At 50.2% G+C, this 17,876-nt stretch overlaps 1 protein-coding gene across 3 annotated transcripts in view; it reads left to right on the top strand.

Annotated features, from left to right (window-relative positions):
* Nucleotides 1–15,462, top strand: part of Ca5a (carbonic anhydrase 5A) — a 29,033-nt gene extending 13,571 nt beyond the window's left edge. The window contains exons 3-7 of one of the 3 annotated variants that reach the window (XM_006990135.4): nt 3,692–3,810; nt 7,721–7,816; nt 8,383–8,445; nt 13,313–13,468; nt 14,484–15,462. In XM_006990135.4, the coding sequence (XP_006990197.1) occupies nt 3,692–3,810; nt 7,721–7,816; nt 8,383–8,445; nt 13,313–13,468; nt 14,484–14,627 (578 nt within the window). In that variant the 3' untranslated portion in view covers nt 14,628–15,462. The remainder of the gene's footprint in view (nt 1–3,691; nt 3,811–7,720; nt 7,817–8,382; nt 8,446–13,312; nt 13,469–14,483) is intronic. The other 2 variants (XM_042277799.2, XM_042277798.2) reach the window with 2 other exon arrangements.
* The last annotated feature ends 2,414 nt before the right edge of the window (nt 15,463–17,876 follow it).

Genomic DNA, 17,876 nt, shown 5'->3' with positions numbered 1-17,876 from the left:
TGCTGTTCATCACAGTAATAGAAGCCCTAACTAAGACGCTCTGTATCCTCATCTCAGCATTGGCTTCTAGCGCCTGTCCTGTAGAGTCCCTTGGGAAATACCCAGTTCCCTACACAGTGTCCGGCATGTAGCTTGTCATTCAATCACCTCACGGTGTGCACTGAGAATTCGCCACTGACAGCTGCAAAAGCTGGAGACCAGAAAACAAAATGCTGGGACGTGGAGACTTGGCCAGGGACACTCGCTCCCAGCTGTCTTACCCCAAACACACGTGCAAACGGCTATTGTCCTGTTTCCTTGGAAGGCTTCCTACATGCTGGACAGTATGTCTCCCATGGGACTCAATCCTTACTGGAACTCTACTGTTGGATGGGGAAAGAGCTGGAAGGAGTGAGGAACGAGGCAGGCCAGGATCCTGTCTGGAGATGGGTTCCGGCTAGAGACCCTGCACCTGCAGACCCACCCATGTGCCTGCAAACCCAGACAGCAGAAAGAGCTATTAAGGATGCCTTTCCAGTCCTTAAATAAGCACACTTGCCGCTTTGCTGCGGCTGCCTCTGCTGTCAGAGCTAATTTTGGAAACACTGTCACAGTGAAACATTTCTGTTCCAACTTGAAAGGGCTCAAGACTGCTCCTCCGTGTGTGCACATTTGTGAATGATAATGGTGCACCTGGCCCCAAAAGGCTCCAAGCCCTGAATCCCAGAGATCCCCAGATTCCTGGCTTCTCTCCCAAGACTTGGTGTCCCAGGAGCCTCTTCTGCCCAGTGCAAGTCACGTGGTTACTTTGCTCTGCTGGGAGACATTGAAGCCTCACCCGCCTTTCCACTGAGCCTCCTCTGCAGGCCAACAAGTACTCTCTCCTCAAACACCCTTGTCTTTTTTTCCAGACAGGGTGTCACTATGTAGCCCTGGCCAGCCTGGAACTCGCTATGTAGACCAGGATGTCTTTGAACTCATAGAGCTCTCCCGGCCTCTGTCTCCAGAGTGCTGAGATTAAATGTGTGCATGACCATGCCTGGCCTTCCCTTATTTTTGTTTGGTATGCTTCAGCCTTTGGGGATGTTTTTCTGTGAGCTTGCTTGATCCCCAACACACAGCAGTCCCCATTGAACTAGTAAGCTCCTTGCTCAGACAGAAATGATGCCCCCTGGTTGATATGAGAGGTCAGTCATCACTTCCTGTCCCAGATGGGTCCCCAGCACCCCGCAGGGCTGCCCTTCATGAGGCTACCCACCTTTGAGTGACCGTCATGTTTCACTGAGGCAGAAAGGACCTCCAATTCATGGGGTCTACTCTGCAAAAGGATCTTCTGATGTCATCAGGGAGAGTGTGGAGCCAGAGCCTGTCCCCAGTTGGGCTAGGATGATCTTTAGACTTCATCTATCAAAGGACCATGATTAGAGCTCAGATCCCTTTCTGTCCTAATGGGGCCTGGGGTGACTGTCCTCTCCCCCAAGTCCAGGTACTCAAGGTTGGACCTGGAAGACAGGAACCTGGAGCCCTTTTCCTCTGCCCCGACCATATCCTGATCATCCCTGTCCCCAAGAAGGGAGGGGGTGACTTTTCGACAAAGGTTGCTGGTGTAGGCCCGGCAGACATCGGGCTGCTCCTGGGTTCAGACTTCATCCTTTGGCGGCATCATCATCATCATCATCATCATCATCATCATCATCATCGTCTTTTAGAGACCTTAACGTGCCATCAGCCCTCCAGTGAAAGCTGCCCCCTTTCGCATTTGCAGCCCAAGAAAAGCAAACAGGATCCTGAAATGCAAGCTCTACCATAGATTTACCTTAGCCTGGACCCTTTCATCTGCAGACCAGAACCTTAATACCCATTGTATAATTGGTACCCACTGATCAGACTGTCATTCACTGGGGAGAAGGCTCTTTCGGTGTATTAAAAATTCCAGCTGTTAGTTCAGCAGCATATATATTATGTACACATATGTACATGTAAAGCCTGAGGGTAACTTCTTTGTATCAGGTGTTACTCCTCAGGATCTAAATACCTTGTTCTCTCTCTCTCTCTCTCTCTCTCTCTCTCTCTCTCTCTCTCTCTCTCTGTGTGTGTGTGTGTGTGTGTGTGTGTGTTTGGTTTGGTTTTTCAAGACATGGTTTCTCTGTGTAATGGTCCTGGCTGTCCTGGAGCTCACTTTGTAGACCAGGCTGGCCTCTGCTTCCCGAGTGCTAGGATTAAAGTCGTGTGCCACTCTACCTGGCTCAAACCCAGATATTAATGCTTGCAAAGCAAGCACTTGACTGACTGAGCCATCTCTTTATTTCTTGGCCCTTGCCTGTATATTTTTTTAAATTTTATTTTATGTATACAGGTGTTATTGCCTACATATGTGTCTATGCACCTTTTGTGTGGCTGGTGGCCGTGGAGGCGGAAGAGGGCATCAGATCCCCCAAATCTGGAGTTATAGATGATTGTGAGCTGCCATGTAGGTGCTGGGCATCGAACTCCTGGTCTTCTAGAAGAGCAGCCAGCGCTCTTAACTGCTGAGTCCTCCCTCCAGCCTCTTATATGGAGTTAGGTAATAATAGCACAAGTTCTTACAACTGGATGGGACTGATGGCACTCTAGAGCGACCATCTTGTTTTGGAGTAAGGAGATAGTGAGATTGTGCCAGCCTGGGGTCTGTCCAGACCCTGGCATAAACACAGGCTACCTCTGTCCCTGTGTGTAGTGTAGTGTAGTGCTACCCTCTACAAGTTGTTTTCACGGGGAAAAGCAAGCACACCCCATCAGCTGGTGGCAGTCGGAGCTCAGTGGCATCGTTCACTCACCATGGCATTGGCCCCATTTGCCGCTCAGTGTTCTGGTCAGTTTTTGACAGAACCTGGAGTCACCTAAAGAGGGAGTATCAGTGGAAGGATTGCTCGGATTGGAGACTGGCCTGTGGTCCTGTCTGAGGGGGATTGTCTTCGGTGGTTAACTGATGTGGGAGGGTCCAGCCCACTGTAGGTGGTTCCATTGCCCAGGCAGATGGTCCTGGACTGTGTAAGAAAGCTGGCTAAGCATGGTCCCAAGAGAAAGCTAGGGAGCAGCATTGCTCCATGATTTCTGCCTGAAAACTGAATGGAAATGTGTCACCAACAGGTAGAAATGTGATTGGTCACCTGGAGCTTGTTAAAATGGGCTCCCAGCCCTACCCTGGACTGTTGACTTTGTCTCTGTCCATCCCCCAAATGGCAGAAAACCAGGTGTAATGAATGAGACACACCTGGAATCCCAGAACTCAGGAGGTAAAAGCAAGAGGATCGGAAGTTCAAAGTCATCCTCAGCTACATCTGGAGTTCACTGCCAGCCCGGGGTACATAAGACCCTGTCTCAGAAGAAAAGAAACTCTTGGAAATCCTTGTAGGATTAGCACATAGCAGAAACACTGCCTATGTCTTGGTGCAGCGTCACTTGCAGGGACTCAAGATCCTTACTGCCATCTAGTGGCCATGCTCAGACTTGGCCTTCACCTACCCTAGAGTTTATTGGGAACCTGCTGTGGCAGGCATCCCTCTAGTCGGAGGTGATCAAACTCTTGCCAGGTCCACCTTTCACAGACCTCCCTGTTTCGGCAGTGCAACCATCCCTTGGGGATAGAATGTGTCCATCACTGCCCCCTCCCCCCACACACACACGTAGACAATGTTGAGTCCACACATAGTGTCCCTTCTCTTATTTCCAGGGATCAGCGGTGGGCCACTGGGAAACCACTACAGGCTGAAGCAGTTTCACTTCCACTGGGGAGCAGCGAATGAGTGGGGCTCGGAGCACAGGGTGGATGGTCACGCATACCCGGCTGAGGTTCGTAAACAACGCCATGAGACAGCACACATAGGGGTGCTTCTGTGTCAGGCCTACCACAGGGTGACTGGCACCGCCCCCCAACACCCCCCCCCCCCACACACACACCAAGTTCCCAGACCCAAAGGATTTCCAGGGACCTGAGGCTTCCCGTGTGCCACTTAGAACAATAGAGCAGCCCTGACCCACTTAACCGTCGCCGCCTTGTCCTGGGGCGGAGGGCGGGTGCTATAGATGCTCTGCTGCCAGAGGAGCTAGAGGTTCTGAGAAGTCCTGTAGCTCACTGAAATTCACAGCCCTCGGCTGTGGGCTCGCTGCACTTAAGGACCCGTGGCCTCATGTCCTCCTAGAATGAAAACCTCCACAGCAGGGTCTCCTTTTTCCTTCCTCTTCTTCCTCCTCCTCCTCCCCTTTCTCCTCCTCCCCTTATCCCTCCACCTCCTTCTTCTCCTGCTCTTCCTCCTCTGCAGAGCTGGGGAAGAAACCCATCCTTGAGCCATACCCCCAGCCAGAGAGCATCTCCTCAAAGGCCATTTCTTCAACATCCCAGAGTGGGGTCACCACAGAAAATTAAGCAAAAGAGCCTTGGGCATTGGCTCTGAAGTTGTGGCAGGCAGCAGGCAGTGCCTGGAAACCTCCCAACATTATAATACGGAAAATTCCCAACGCACAGAAAAATGGAGAGACTCATGTGATCATAAACCATGAGGTTTCTCTCTGGAATGGCCGATTTGCCATATTCACATCGTCAGTCCCCCATCTACCCGCTCCTCTCTAGGTGCTGCCCCTGCCGCCCCCTCATCTCTGTCCCCTCCTCCTCCCACCCCCCTGCCTTCTTCCACCAGCCTGGGAATACACTCAACATTTTGGCTTTTATTTTACCATCTTCTGGTTGTAGAAGTGAACCAGAGTCTAGCCAAAGCCACAGATGCAGCCCAGTTCTTGTTCATTCTGAACTGGCAGACATTGCCACTAGAGGGCGCACGGTGTCTCTCCTCATCCAGTAGCAATCCTTCTTCACAGTTCTCTAGCTGGGGCCTTGATTTTTGTGCACAGATGTGTCTATTGAAGGCCCCTACAGTTGAAATGTAGCTAATTAAGATGAGGGATCTTGGGCCCTACAGACACTCCCTGTGACCACGTGGAGGTGAGAAAGGAGGAAGGAAGGCCGGCCTGGTACAAATGGACACCGGGGTCTACGTACTAAGACCCTAACCAAGAGGTCTGATGGAAATGAGGGCTCCATCTCTGAGACCTGGAGCTGCATTCTAGGAGGTCCTAAGTAGACTGGGCAAGTCTACCCTGCTGGTCCTAGATCCCAGATCCCAGACCAGGAGCATCTATGCTTCCTGGGAGTGAGGACCCAGAGCTCCAATGGAATCCTGGATGGCAACAGGCAGAGCTTGCTGACCATGATGCCAAGGGCTTGCTGGTCCTTGGCCTGAGGACTCATGGTTGGGCACAGTTACAAATGCTTCTACCACAGCCCTGTGCTTAGGGGACATAGATGCCCCTGCTGTATCCAAGGGGCTCTAGAATGCCTTCTGATAAAGCTATCATATCTGTATGGAACCCACACACATTTTTCTGATACCTCTGTCCTCATCTCCAGGTCACTAGCACGCTGTGAGTGCCACATGCTGTTGCTATTTGTTTCATTTCAGGAAAATCAAGAACACCACAGACAGCATTTTTATTCCAAATAGTTTGTCTGTCTTTAGTCAATGGATGTAGAAGCGGTGGGTGAGAAGGGACAACTGGACACATACCCAGACTCCCCTAGGTGAAGCTACAGCCTTATCACTACAGTTCCCAGCCAGGGCCCATGATTACCAGATGACAGGGCTACCTCCCTCCTCCCTCACCCCCTCTTCTTCGTCCATTCCCATCATCTTGCAAATACATCAATCACCCAGTGAGGTCCATAATCGCACATCGAGGAAATGGAAGAATTACAAGGCAGAGGTCAAGGTCAGGTGCCAGATGTGTATTGAGGACTTACCTCTCTGAGAAATTGTTCTGATGACTCTTGTTCCAAGTGACTCATAGGTACAGATGATCAGACTACTCACTTCTGTCTTGCCAACCCAAAACGCTTGTGATGGCTACTGATAACTGTTGAGTTGACAGATAGGGGATTGTTTTTATTATGCTCATTGATATGAGAAGACCTCTGTCTTCATTACTTTTCTGTTGCTGTATAAAGCACCATGACCACCAGGCAGTGGTGGTGGCACACACCTTTAATCCCAGTATTCTAGAGGTAGAAGCAGGCAGATCTCTGAATTCAAGGCCAACCCAGTCTACAGAGCAAGTTCTAAGACAGCCAGGGCTAAACAGAGAAATCTTGTCTCAAAAAACAAAACAAAACAAAACAAAAACAAAAACAAACAAACAAAAAAAAACAATAACATACAAAACAAAACAAAACCCCACCATGACCAAGGCAATTATAAAAGGAAGGGTTTATTTGGGCTATGGTTACAGAAGGGTACGTCCATCATGATAGCAAGAGGCAGGCATGGCCACAGGATCTGAAACCGAGAGCACACATCTTTTTTTTTTTTTTAATTAACTTATTTATTTATTTATTTAATGCCGAATGCTGTTTATTGAAGGAGGGAAGAGGTCTTAAATACAGGCTTACGGCACAATGGGAGAACCCCAGAGGGCAGAAGTTTGATACCGAAGTTTTAATATCTTGCATCTAAACTGTTAATGCCCATTATGCAGGATACTCAGACAAGGAACTTCCCTTAAGCATTTAGGAGGGTGGAACCCGGCAGGGAGGCTATCAAGGTCAAGGTCAGCAAGCAGGGCAACAGTTACCCAAAATGGGGCCAGGACCCTACAGGTCCCCCTTTTACTAAAAAATGACAAGAGCGCACATCTTTAAACATGAGCATGAAGCAGCAAGAGCAAATTGGAAACGTCTTTCAACTCTTACAGTCCTCCTCCAATGCCACACCTCCTCCAACAAGGCCACTCTCTCTCTTTTTTATTTTCTTTTTTTCTTTATTAAGATATTTTCTACTCACTCCACATACCATCCACAGATCCCCCCTCCTCCCTCCCCCATCCCCTCATCCCTCTTTCCCGAGCCACCCCGCATCCCCACATCCCCCAAATCGAGGTCTCCCATGCGGAGTCAGCAGAGCCCAGCACACTGAACCTAGGCAGGTCCAAGCTCCTTCCCACTACCCAAAGGCTGTGCAAGGTGTCAGGCCGCAGGCACCGGATTCCCAGAAGCCTGCCCATAGACCAGGGACAGATCTCGATCCCCCTGCCTGGGTGCCCCCCAAACAGTTCGAGTCAAACAACTGTCTTCCACATGCAGAGAAGGCCACTCTCTTAAACCTCCCCAAATATCGCCACCCACTGGGGATCAAGTGTTCAAATACATAGCCGGTGGGGGACATTCTCATTCAAACCACCACAACTCTTATGGAGTGTGGATGGGAACATGCCCCGGGGGCTGGTCTGGACTGTGTAAGTGGAGAAGAGGTGATACAATGATAAAACTGCATTCACTGATCCTCGCTTCTGATTGTGGACCTGATGTGGCCAGTTGCCTCAAGCTCCCCCGCCTTAACTAATTCTCCACCACGGTGGATAGTAACCTTGACTCATGAACTGAAATAAACTCTTTCTCCTTTCGGTTGCTTTTGTTGGGGTGTTGTTTCACAGCCAGAGGAAGAGAAACTGCAGCAACGGTCTCCCCCCTGCTCCCTCCGGTACTGCGAAGCTCTTGCCGCCTGTGTCTGGGGAGCTCCGAGGGAGGACTCTGGCCACCAGCACTTTGTGTACTGATAGGACACGGACGTGACCCAAGGGTGTGCTGGACAGAGTGGCGTGACTGCTGTTTCTGCTGCGTTAGGACGATTAACATTCTTTGTCCACTCTGTTTCAGCTCCATTTGGTTCACTGGAATTCCACGAAATATGAAAATTACAAGGAAGCCACCGTGGGGGCGAATGGGCTGGCGGTGATCGGAGTGTTCCTGAAGGTAACGTCTGCTGGCCATGGCTCTCCCACTGAGAATGGCTGGGTTTGGTCATCAGAATGGCCTTCTGTAGGGAGGGACATGGAAGGCTTCTGTGACAACCCCACCCCCACCGCCCCTGTCCCAAAGTAACAGCCTAGATAGTAAGCCACCGAAGAGAACTCTTAAAAAGTGTGATGGAGATGCTGGAGAGTAGCTCTCCACAGTTGATGGCTCCTGGAAGAGGTGTGGGAGGGAAGGATACTTAAGGGCAGGCCACTGAGAATTTGATCATGCTCCAGTGAGTATATAGATAGCACAAAATGGACATCATTATTATCATCATCATCATCATTATTATACTTCTTTGCGGGGAGGTCACAAGTGGGGACAGACATGGAAGGACTGGGAAGGGATTGTGTTCAGGGTGCATGATGTGAAACTCCCAGAGAACCAATAAAAATGTTATGTGGGAAAAAAAACAAACAAACAACAAAGAATGGCCTTTTGCACGCTGTCACCTGGAAGCAAGGTGCATTTTTACTGTCTGCTGCCTCCCAGGCTAACACTCACACGTCTGTGCTGTGCAGCTGGGGGCCCGGCATGAGGCTTTGCAGAGGCTGGTGGATGTCTTGCCAGAAGTGAAACACAAGGTAAGAAGCATAAAAATCGGAAAAGTGGGCACCCAAGTTGCCAGAGCAACAACTTACCGGGGAAATGCCAAAGAGTCTGGCAGAGGGCGTGAGGCGCAGGCTCTAGAAAGAGACAGGAAAGGCCAGTCCTCAGGCTCTTGTCACGGGCTGACTTCGGTTTTCCCTGTAAGCATATGCCTATAATTCTAGCACTGGCGAAGGCAAGAGCATTACCAAAAGTTCAAAGCTAGCCTCCACTACAAAATGAGTTCCAGGCTAGCCTTGGTCACAGAAAACAAGAAAGAAGACTCAGATGTAGCTCAGTAGGTAGAGAGCTCGCTGAGCATGCATGGAACCCTGGATTCAATCCCCAGCACCGACATAAACTGGGTATGGCAAGAAACAGCTGCAATATTGGGAGGTGGAAGCAGGAAGATCAGAAGTTCAAGGTCACCCTTGAAATACTGTCTCAGGAGAAGGAGTGATGTGCTCTCTGCATATTCCTGCCCAATTCCCCCTCAGTGAGACGAGGGTGCTGAACTCCGTGGGATTCCCCAAGACCAGCCACCCAGGTCATCCCAGCAGCCTGTGGAAGAGTTTGATCTCGTATTTGTTCTTGTTTTGCTCAGGCATGATGTCCAGTAGTGATAACGTCTGTTAAAACAGACCAAAGTGTCTACCTGCTGTGTGTGCAAACACAGGCCAGTGTACCACCAGCACACACTTGAGAAAGAGTTTAACTGAGACCACGAACAGAGCAGACCTGTGGAGAGGGAGGCAGCCTGGGCAGTGCCCAGACTGGTGGCAGGGTCCCAGGTCACTCTGAAGGTGGCTGGGCATTCTTTGTATACTTTGGTTTGTTAGCCTGTCTCGAGAAAATGGCAGAGTAATGGGGTGTCACTTTTCTTTAAGACCCAGAAGGGACTTTGATGGAAAAATGGAAATTCCAAAGAGATGGGTTTATTTATTCAGCACCACAACAAAGAATTCTGAGGCAAAAGGAAGCAAGGTGGCCATTAGACATGGGGACATGGGGACATGGGGACAGAGGAGGCTTCCACCTGTCTTAACAATGGTGAGAGCTGCCCTGCAGGGAAGCGTGGCCACGCCTTCCTCAAAGCTCACAGGAGTGTTTGATCTGCTCCTTGCCTCCTCTTGATGTTGAGGTCCAGATGCCCCTTGGGATGGAGACAGATCCCCTACCCCCACTGTTCTGTCCACCCGTTCAGGAACACCTCAAGGCCGAGGCACTGGGCGCCCAGCTCCTCGCCCTCTTCCTTGCTGGCCTACAGCCAGAACAAAGCTGGAAGGCGGGATGTTTTCCCAGCTGGCCTTTGCCTCCCACAAGGGGTGGGAGAGAAAGAAGCTGGCTGGGAGTGTTGTTTACTCAGGGGTCTGTTTTCCTTCCTTGGAAGGTTCTGGAGCTACTTTTCCCCACAGGCTGACGACAGGGAAGGCACGGGGTCTGCGACTCAGTTCTGACCCAAATCACGCCAGTCCCCTGAAAATAACCCACTGACTCTAGGACATATAGGGACTTTAAAATATGCCCAGCCATGGAGAGCTCCTCAGGCTAAGGAGTAGGAGACACTTGAGGACCCCTTGTCCGTGGCTCTCTGTCTGCAAGCTTAGGACTTCTAGAGGTTTGGGGTGTGTGCTGGAGATCCTCCGTCAAGATGTCCTGGGTCCAAAGCCCTTGATCTGCCAGGAAACCGTGTGGCTTTGAGCAAGGGACTCAATCTCTCAGAACCCAATTTCCCTATTTATGAAATTTGGATGTTGAGAGTGGATGCATGAGGGCCTTGTTATCCTGATTGAAGTGAGGCAGGCACAGTGTCAGTCTTTAGCAAACTGGTTGGGTCCAGGCCTCAGCTGTGGCGTGAATGAAGAAGAGTACAGACCACTCACACAGGCTCATCCACTATTGCGATGGGGTGGGTGGGCGGGGCTGTGGCACATGATAGCATGTCTCAAGCAGCATCGCTGAACTCAGACCTGTCTATAATGGACTCTGAGAGTGCTCCTACCTTCAGGAGCCTGTCAGACTTTAAAACGCTTGAAGCATGGTGACTCTGGGGAGGATGGGAGGGGGAGGGAGGAGGTGAGGGTCAGGTGGCCTTGGGCTCAAATCCCAGCTCTGTTGCTCATCTGCTCAGTAGGTCCATCCCTGCAGCTCTGGACTATTCCCTGTGGTTCCATAGCCAAGAATACAATGTCCTGCTCAGGTTAGATGAGCTGGCTGGGGTTTGGGGTCTCCCTGGACCCTAGAGCTAGGGACTTACTTATCAGCAGGCCCCGGTACCCTGCATAGTACTCAATATTTCTGTCCAAGGGTCTTGTTTGGGTTCATTTACTCTGTCTTCTCTGTCTCTTGCCCTCACCAATGTGGAGGTCGCTGTCCTGGGCCTGCTTGCTTGAGGACCCTGGGGACCCCTAGGCTGTGGAGGCTCATGGGAAAGAGGGATCTCAGTCTCTGCACCCTGGAGTGGTGATATCCTGATATGATGAACAACATCCAGGCAAGGAGCAGGAGGCATTCCTGCTGCCGAGGTGGATTTTTCTAGGGATCTCCAGTCCCAGGCTGAGGCGAGGTGTCCGTCTGGGCAGGCTTCCCGCCTCTGTCACCTCTTCACGTTGATACTGACTTTGTGTGTACGCATGTGTATGTGGAGGCCTTGGGTGTTGCTCCTTAGGTGCCACCCACCTTAGTTTTGAAGGCAGAGTCTCTGAGCGTCCTTGAGCTCACAGAGCAGGTGAGGCTGGCTGGCCGGACATCGAGTCCCGGGAAGATGCCCCGGTGCTGGCATCGAGTGTGCATACAACATCCTGCCCAACTTATTTGCGTATGTTCTGAGACTCGAACTCAGGGCCTCATGTTGCAACGCAAGTACTATCCTGACTGACTGACTGAGCAGCCATCTCTCCGGCCCTCTTTGCTTTTGTATCTCATTCACTAATTGTGACCACACCACATTCCTGATGTTCCTCAGGTCCATCAGGCTGCTTCTGCCTCAGGACTTTTGCAACAGTGTACGCATGCCACAGACTCTTCGTACGTGTCTTTCCTCAGATGTCACCCCATTAGGCCTCTGGGACCACGCCTTTCAAAACACCCGCTCCCCTAATTTGTTCTTTTTCTCCATCACGAAGTCCCCAGTGTGAAGTGCTGATGCTCTTCTTACTCTGTGTGGGCTCCATAAAAGGGAGGAGTTCCTTCCACTTTTCTGTGTCTGTATCCTTGACACCTGAGGCAAAGTTAGGCTCTCTGTTGCCTCAGACAAACACTTGTAAATGAATGCACGCACGCATGAACGAGCAAAGCGACAGTGACATCCCATGGGAGCTCAGAAAGGCTTTATGAAACCCAGGAAGCAAGCAAACATGAACTGTGAACACGGCCTGAGGCGGAGGCCAGGCTGACTCCAGCTGTCTTAAGAGGAGGGCAGAGAGCTTGAGCCATATGTCAGGAGCAGCTGTGTGGGGGCCCTTGGTCCCACCTGCCCCTGTGAGAGAGAAGAACATGAGGACTGGGGTGGGGGAGGGTCCCGCAGCATGTATAGTTTTAAAGTCAAGCTGCTTCAGAGAGACAAACAGTTGTTTCAAAACTGTAAGATTTGCCAGTGCAGCCACGGTTGAAAACACATGTTTTGGGGTCCTTAAATTAAAAAAAAAAAAAAAATGTCCATCTGATCCAGCAATCTTATGTATGGGTATGGACCCTGAGAACTGAAAGTTGCCCTGAAGCAAACAGCACCCACCCCATCCCATTCCGGAAGTTCTATTTAAGATAACCAGAAGGGGGACGCAGGCCAAGTGCCCAACCTGGGTGAATGCAAATGAAACACAGCCTAGCCACGTGGTGGATGCTTGGCCAAAACACAGAAGGACACAGAGAACGTCCCGGCTCCCATCGGTAATCTCAGCACTCAGGAGGTGGAGGCAGGAGGATCAGGAGTTCAGAATTATCCTTGTGTGGCCTAGAGATTTTGAGGACACCCTGGGCTACAAAAGAACCTGGTTTTAACCCCAGCACTCAGATTGGAGGCAGAGGCAAGTGGATCTCTGAGTTCAAGGCCAGCCTGATCCACATAGTGAGTTTCAGGACAACCAGGACTACATAGAGAAACCCTGTCTCAAAAAAAAAACCAACAAAACAAACAAAACAAAACAAAAAAACAAACCACAAAACAAAAACATAACAAACAAACAAAACAGAAGGGAAAAGAAGGAAGGAAGGAAGAACGGCTGTTCTAACACTTGCTGTGCCATGGGAGGACCCCGAGGACACAATGCTCGCTGAAATAAGCTCAGTTTGAAGACAACTGCAAAGCCAGTTATGCAAGTACAGGCCTTTCATCCCAGAACTCTGTGAGTTCGAGGCTATCCAGGGCTACATGAAGGAGACACATTGACTTCCATGGGTCTGCAGGTTCAGAGCCAGAAAGTAGACTGTGGTTTCCAGAGGTCAGGGAAGAATGGGAGTCAGTGTTTAATGAGGCAGAGAAAGTTCTGGAGATAAATGTGGGTGATGACAACATGATGTGAATGTCTTTAACACCCTCAAATTGCACACTTGAAAATGGCAAAAAAAAAATTATATATATATATATAATTTTATATATATATATATATATATATATATATATATATATATATATATATAAGGAGGTATAATTTTAAAGAGAAATATAGCCATTTGGTAGGAGTCCTTTTCTTGTAAAGAAGAGTCACATTTTCCTTCTGGTTCCACATATGACAATGGTGGCTGTGTAAGCCATTATTCAGCATGCTTGGTGGCCATCAGAGCTGTGGTAAGATGGAGAGGCACTTGGCTCCTCCCTGGCCTCCTTGTGCTGGACCCCTAACAGGGCTGTGACTCTTATCTCAGGGTACACAGGTGGACGTGGGCCCCTTTGACCCTTCTTGTCTGCTGCCTGCCTGCCGGGATTACTGGACCTACCCTGGCTCCCTCACCACCCCGCCACTGGCTGAATCAGTCACCTGGATTATCCAGAAGATGCCCATTGAGGTGGCCCCAAGCCAGGTGAGCACTGCAGTTGAGTCTCAGTCCCAAAGGAGGCCATTTTTGCCTGCATCTTCATCAAGATGTCATGGCGGGGGGCATTACCAGACTCCATTCTCTGGCACATCTATTGTGTGTGTTGTGGAGGTATAAAGTCAACCTCTGGTGTCCTTCCTTAGGTATCATTCACCTTGTGTTTTGAGACAGGGTGCATTGGCCTGAAACTCGTCCATTAGGCTAGGCTGGCTGACTAGCCTCAGGATCCCCTGGCTCTGCCTCCCCAACCCTGGGATTACATGAGCACGCCATCATGGTAGCCTTTTTTTACATGCATCCTGAGGCTGAAACTCAAGACCCGAGCACTTTAAGGATTGAACCACCTCCCTAGCCCCACTGGCATATTTTAGGTGTTCCTGAACTGCTGGAAGGATTTTTCCATTTGCATGAGAGTCATTGAGGTTAGGCCCTGTGATCACACTTGGGGTGTTGATGGGGCTAGCATACATCATATTCCTTGAGGTCCAGGTGTGATCATTGTCCTGATGACACTTAGTTAAATAGCCCAACCAGGCTGTGCCTGGGCAAGTCCATGTAAGAACAAAAGTGATACAAACTTGGACCTGAGTTCTTGCCCATCTCATCACAGGAGTTCAGTGGGGGATGGGGCTTTTAAATGTATACATTAGCAGAAAAAGGTACATCATGGCATAGGGCCAGAGGACTCCTTCCCTACCTAAGTGGCCCATTCAGTGGCTGGCAAGTTGGTGCTGGCTGTTGGCTGGGCCTCAGTACCCTTCTATGGACTTTCTATGGGGCTACTGGGGCTCTGTCATATCTGTGGGCTCTCCAATCCCAACAGAGCGGCAGCTACAGTGCTTCTAATGAATCTTCTGGAGTCACTGGTCCATTATACTGTGTTCTGGGGGTCACATAGGGACACTCCTGATTCAGTTGGGGGGGACTGCACAAGGCATGGGGGGGACACCTGGCTCCCACCATGCTTGCATCGGCTCACTCTGGCTGCTCTCTATTCCAGCTGTCAGCGTTCCGCACACTCTTGTTTTCTGGACACGGTGAGGAAGAAGAGGTGATGGTAAACAACTACCGCCCACTCCAGCCCCTCATGGACCGGAAAGTCCGTTCATCATTCCAGGCCACTAGGATGGGAACGAGGTCCTAATCACAGGAGGATGTCTGCAAGGATAGGCGGAACAGAGTGACATGTGATAAAAAAAGACGAGATCATTGCTCCGGTCAACCTGCTTTTTTTTGTTGTTGTTGCAAGTAAAAGAAATACTTTAAAGAAACCGAAGGAACAGAGCTGGAGGGACAGCTCCGCCCACAAAGCGCTTACCTAATGCCATAAGGACCTGAGGTCAGATCCCCAGTATCCACACAAAAAGTGTGTGCATGAAAATTGGAGACAAGTGGATCCCTGGAAGCTTGCAGGACAGCCAGCCAGGACTATGTCATGAATTCTAAAACAAAGAGAAGTCCTGTCTCAAGCAAAATGTGGAATGTATCTGAGGACTGACATGGGACACCCTCTGATCTCCACATGCAAAAAGTGCACATTTGCATCTGTACACATATGTGCACCAAAATACCCAAATCTCACACACACACACACACACACACACACACACACAGAGAGAGAGAGAGAGAGAGAGAGAGAGAGAGAGAGAGAGAGAGAGAGAGAGAGAGAAACGTATGTACATAGGGTAGAACCTGGACAGGGCCGTCTCAGGAGACCCAAGACAGGTACAAGATGGCCTTCAAGACTGAGCAACTTGCCGGATGTGGTGGCTCATGCCTTTAATTCCAGCACTGGAGAGGCAGGCTGGGGTGGGGTGGGGTGGGGGTGGATCTTTGTGAGTTTGAGGCCAGTTTGGTTTACATAGTGAGTTCCAGGACAGTCAGGGCTACATAGTGAGATCCTGTCGCAAAACAAACAAAACAAAACAAAAAAAAACTAAACAAATTAAAAAAGACAGAGCCAATCATCTACACCTACATTGTTTGGTCTGGCCTCGGCTCTGTTCTTTCCTCTCTTCACACGTTGTTTTCTGTGCGCCATTGCTAGGGCCCTCCAGAATCCTCAGCAACAGAGGGTGAGACCAATATCTTTTTCTTTGGTGTCAAACCCAGGGACCCTATAACACAGTATGGAGGACTTAAGGACCCCAAGTCCCTTCAGAGCCCAGGAAGACTGAGGCTGGAGTCAAGGTGTAAGCAAGGCTGGTTCCTTCTGGAGGCCTTGGAGAGAATCAGTATACAGGCCCAGGCTGGCCTGAAATTCATCATCATCACAGCCAGGCCCCACTACTGCTGGTTTTACAGGCACAAAGCACCTTCTCCTTTCCCACACTCTAACTGTACCTCCACGGTCACCTCTCCTCCTGTGATCTAGCCCTATGGCTTCCCTCCAGAAAGACCCCTCATGATTACCTGGCGTCCATACACAACCCAGGATCAGCTCTCCATAACAATGTCTCTGATCCCACTGCAGAGTCACTGAGGCCAAATCACACATCCACGGGGTCAAAGATTAAGACGTGGGCATCTCTGAGGAGCATCGCTGTGCTCAGCACAGACTCTGTGAGTCCCTTGACGTTCAGGAAGGGATGTGGTATAAAGTGTGAGGGCCTTGAAAGGGGACACCTGCATTCCCCACCACATTGCCCCTAGGCACCCCTCTGTTGTATGCCCGTCACTGTATGTTGTGGGCTCTACTTTACTAGAAAAACAGATGGCATGCTCAACTGCCAGGGCCTTATCTGGGTGCCCCACCTGCTTGTGGGACCAAGGAAAAGGAAGTGTTGTTAGCAGCGTGTACAGCCTCACTCCACTCCCACTAGCCAGCTGATTGTGGTGACCCGGGGCCTCAGGGATGACCTCCCTAAAAACATCATCCCACATGGCATCCTCCCCTCCAGCTGCCCCACCCTGCTCCATCAGGCCGAGCCTCCAGCTTCCTGCTTCTTCCTGGCATTCTCCCCCCTCAGATGCCCCTGCAGCTCATCCCTTCCTTGGTCTCTGACAACGGCCCACTACAGACTGCTCACCCTTTGTCACACTTTGGTCCTTATCCCTACTGTTTCTGCCTATAACCTCTCAGCCCAATGTACCCAGTGTGTTCTGTGATCCCTCCACCTCTGTTATCCTTCATCAGCAGCCTCCTAGGATTCAACCTCTAATGGAGCAAAGGCAGTTCATCCCAAGATGGTGGAGTCTGAGTCTCTAGAAGAGCGCTTGGCACATAACAAGCCCCTCAGTGTTTATTTCATGGATGAATGGTGGCTGCCGCCTGTGCCCGCGCCTGCTCTTTCCACCACAGAGGTGAGCCTGCGCACAGCACACAGCGTCAGGAAGCCAAGAGGAACGCCGGGCTCGGAGGCAACATTTGCACTCTGGCTCAGGACTACCTGGGGTCCATCACCTCTGTTCCAGGTGCCAAAAGGTATCCTGCCACCTCAGCCATTCTGGGCTTTTTTTTTTTTTTTTCTTTTTTTTTTTTTTTGGTTTTTCGAGACAGGGTTTCTCTGTGTAGCTTTGCGCCTTTCCTGGGACTCACTTGGTAGTCCAGGCTGGCCTCGAACTCACAGAGATCCACCTGGCTCTGCCTCCCGAGTGCTGGGATTAAAGGCGTGCGCCACCACCGCCCGGCTTTTTTTTTTTTTTTTTTTTTTTTTTTTTTTTTTTTTTTTTTTTTTTTGAATGCTTGGAAGCAAGAAAATCCCTATCCATATGGTAGTTATTACTTTCGTAACATTAATTTCCCCCCCCTCAGGTAGAAACACAGTTCAACAAACAACCTCATGGTGTTATCTTCAAACATCACTCAACTGCCAGGTACGCAGTGACAAACAGCACGGAAAAACAAGCAAGCACTAATCTGTTTCCCCAGGCACACTGTGTCTCACTGGGGGAAATAAAGAATAAATATGTATTCTGGGCCACAAATAGCATGCCGAATCAAAGAGAGTTTGCGTAGCCCCTGGGTTTACTTTGGCAACAGTTCACTCCTCTCCCATCCCAGAGCTTCCCATGGTATCAACAACCTCCATCCAGGCTAGGCAGCGAGTGTCCTGGAGTAACTACAGAGAACCAGCCTGGGCTTCCTGACACGCTTCCTCCTGGAAGAGCAGGGTAGAGGCTAGTGTCCATCTGTGACCATGGCAGTAGCTGGCCCAGGTACAGCAAGCCCCTGAAGGCCACTCTTGACTTCCAGGCCCTTTGGGTGTCTTGGTGTCATGGCTACTAGAGGGTCAGGTGACTCTGTCAGTACAGACATGATGCAAGAGGGGACGTGGTCTCCTTGTCTTCAGTTGGGACCCAAAATCCATTCTTGAGACTTGAGGAAATACCGTCATCCTCAAGTCTCTAATGAAGGAGCTTCCGTCCACATGAACAAGCGCTGCAACAAGAA

Source organism: Peromyscus maniculatus, chromosome 5 (assembly GCF_049852395.1).
Source record: "Peromyscus maniculatus bairdii isolate BWxNUB_F1_BW_parent chromosome 5, HU_Pman_BW_mat_3.1, whole genome shotgun sequence".
Classification (NCBI taxonomy): domain Eukaryota; kingdom Metazoa; phylum Chordata; class Mammalia; order Rodentia; family Cricetidae; genus Peromyscus; species Peromyscus maniculatus.
This window is presented reverse-complemented; position numbering and strand designations above follow the sequence as displayed.